Source organism: Pteropus vampyrus, unplaced genomic scaffold (genome assembly GCF_000151845.1).
Source record: "Pteropus vampyrus isolate Shadow unplaced genomic scaffold, Pvam_2.0 Scaffold534, whole genome shotgun sequence".
Taxonomy (NCBI): Eukaryota; Metazoa; Chordata; class Mammalia; order Chiroptera; family Pteropodidae; genus Pteropus; species Pteropus vampyrus.
The window spans coordinates 282,707-284,572 of NW_011889315.1; the positions used below are offsets into that span (position 1 = coordinate 282,707).

The 1,866-nt window shown below is 50.1% G+C and overlaps 1 protein-coding gene across 1 annotated transcript in view; it reads right to left on the bottom strand.

Moving 5' to 3' along the window:
* LOC105307952 (carcinoembryonic antigen-related cell adhesion molecule 6) overlaps nucleotides 1–1,860 on the bottom strand; it is a 3,381-nt gene extending 1,521 nt beyond the window's left edge. The window contains exons 1-2 of the mRNA XM_011383637.1: nucleotides 1,823–1,860; nucleotides 566–919 (exon numbers count right to left, since the gene is read on the bottom strand). Of these exons, the coding sequence (XP_011381939.1) occupies nucleotides 566–919; nucleotides 1,823–1,841 (373 nt within the window). The 5' untranslated portion in view covers nucleotides 1,842–1,860. The remainder of the gene's footprint in view (nucleotides 1–565; nucleotides 920–1,822) is intronic.
* Between the last annotated feature and the right edge of the window lie 6 nt (nucleotides 1,861–1,866).

The following is a 1,866-nucleotide window of genomic DNA, read 5'->3' on the forward strand; positions in this document are numbered from 1 at the left end:
GACTTCGTCCAAATGAAAACTTCTGTTCATCCAAAGACACAATGAATAGAGTCAAAGGTGATCTAGGAAATGAGGGAAAATAATTTGCAAATCACATATTGTGTGAGGGGTTACTATCCAGAATATAAAAGGAACTCCTATAACTCAAGAACAACACAACCAAATAACCTGATGGAAAAACCGGCAAGCCCTTCCTCCAGAGAAAATATACAAATGGCCAATAAGCACATGAAAAGATGCTCAACGTCACTATCATTAGGAAAATGCAAATCAAAACTCTCGGAGTCAGAGTTGCCGCTTGTGACGTTGGGCGTGGGTAGCTCTGCTGTGCAGATGACAGAGAACATTGCCCTGTGTGGGACCTTTGATTCCTCCAAAGGCGTCTCAGTCAGAGTTGGCACCTCTCACCTGTCAGCCAACCTGAGTCTTTTAAAAAATGAGGCCTGTGTGCACATCATGGGACGCAATGCAGGGGGCATGGAGGCAGAGTCCAGGGCTGCCAATCCTGGGTGTGTGAAGTAGAATTCCCCACCCGACACCCAGAGGACGGAGAGGAATCACTCACGGTATACGTGGAGCCGTCCAGTTACTTCTTCATTATGAAAAGTTTTCTTTATGGCTTGTAGGGTGTAGTATCCTGTGTCCTCCAGGGTGACCTTCTGGATCAACAGGGATCCATTGGGTTGTATTATCTCTCGACCACTGTGTGCAGGCCCAGGAGTGTTTTCTTGACGTTCTATTACATATGATGCAATTTGATGGTTGCTGTTCACATGTCTTCCTTTGTACCAGGCATAGCCTACAAGACCCTCAGGCAGATTGCGGACAGGGAGAAGCACATTCTTCCCTTCGGCAGCGTGGGTCAGCACGATAGTGAGTTGGGCAGTGGCGAGTGGGTTCCAGGAGGTTAAGAGTGAGACTAGGAGGGAAGAGAGCAATTGATCAATATTTGGATCTATGCATTGGAATGGAAAGATGAGGCCCTGGTGAATGAGAAGTTCTCTTCACCTCTTGGACTTGAAGTTTGGGTGTGTGGAGGGAGAGAGAGAGTGTGGGAGTCTTCTATGGTCAAAGTCAGCAGCATGACCTCCATCACTTCAGCACGTCTGAACCTGTTCCTTTCTCTGTTAACTCTTCCCCAGGTGTCTGCCTGGCTTACCCCCTCACTGCCCTCAGACACCTTCTGCATCTCAGGGGTGTCTGTGGGAGACACCTTCCCTGACCGCCTCCTTTAAAGTCCTTCCATCTTCACCTTTGGACCTTTCCCTGCCCTGTTCCCTTCATGACACTTGTCAGTACCTGACATCATATTCTAGACCTTTCTTTGTCTGTCTCTTTACCATGGAATATGAGCTCAGTGAGGGCTGGGGCTTGTCTGATCTCATTGCATCCCGAGTGCCTGCAACAGGCTGCAAACATCTGTGGGTGAATGAATGCGTGTTCCCAGGGCCCTCCACCTCCTGGTGAGTATCTGCCCCTTTCTGAGGCTGGTGGTAAGGACAATGTGTAGAGCCCCTGGTGAAGCTTTTGCTGGTGTCGCCCGGACAGAAATTGTTCTCATTACCACCAGTTTTAAAAAATTACTGCTCAGCAATGAATAACTTGTCAAACTTACCCTGGCTGAGGTTTTCCTGGCCCTTCAAGTTTATGAGGGTTCCCTGTTGCTGGCCCCCTCCCCCATCCTACTCTCTCCCCTGTCCTCTCCCCTCAGGTCCAAACGAAGCCCTCTGTCCTCTCTCAGAGCCTTATCCTCCCCAGGAGACCCCAGCCAGTCTCTGTCTCCCAGTCTCCTGTCCACCCCCAGGGAACTGACCCCCCTCACCTGCCAGCAGGATGCCCATCCAGGGGACACACCATCTGGGGGCA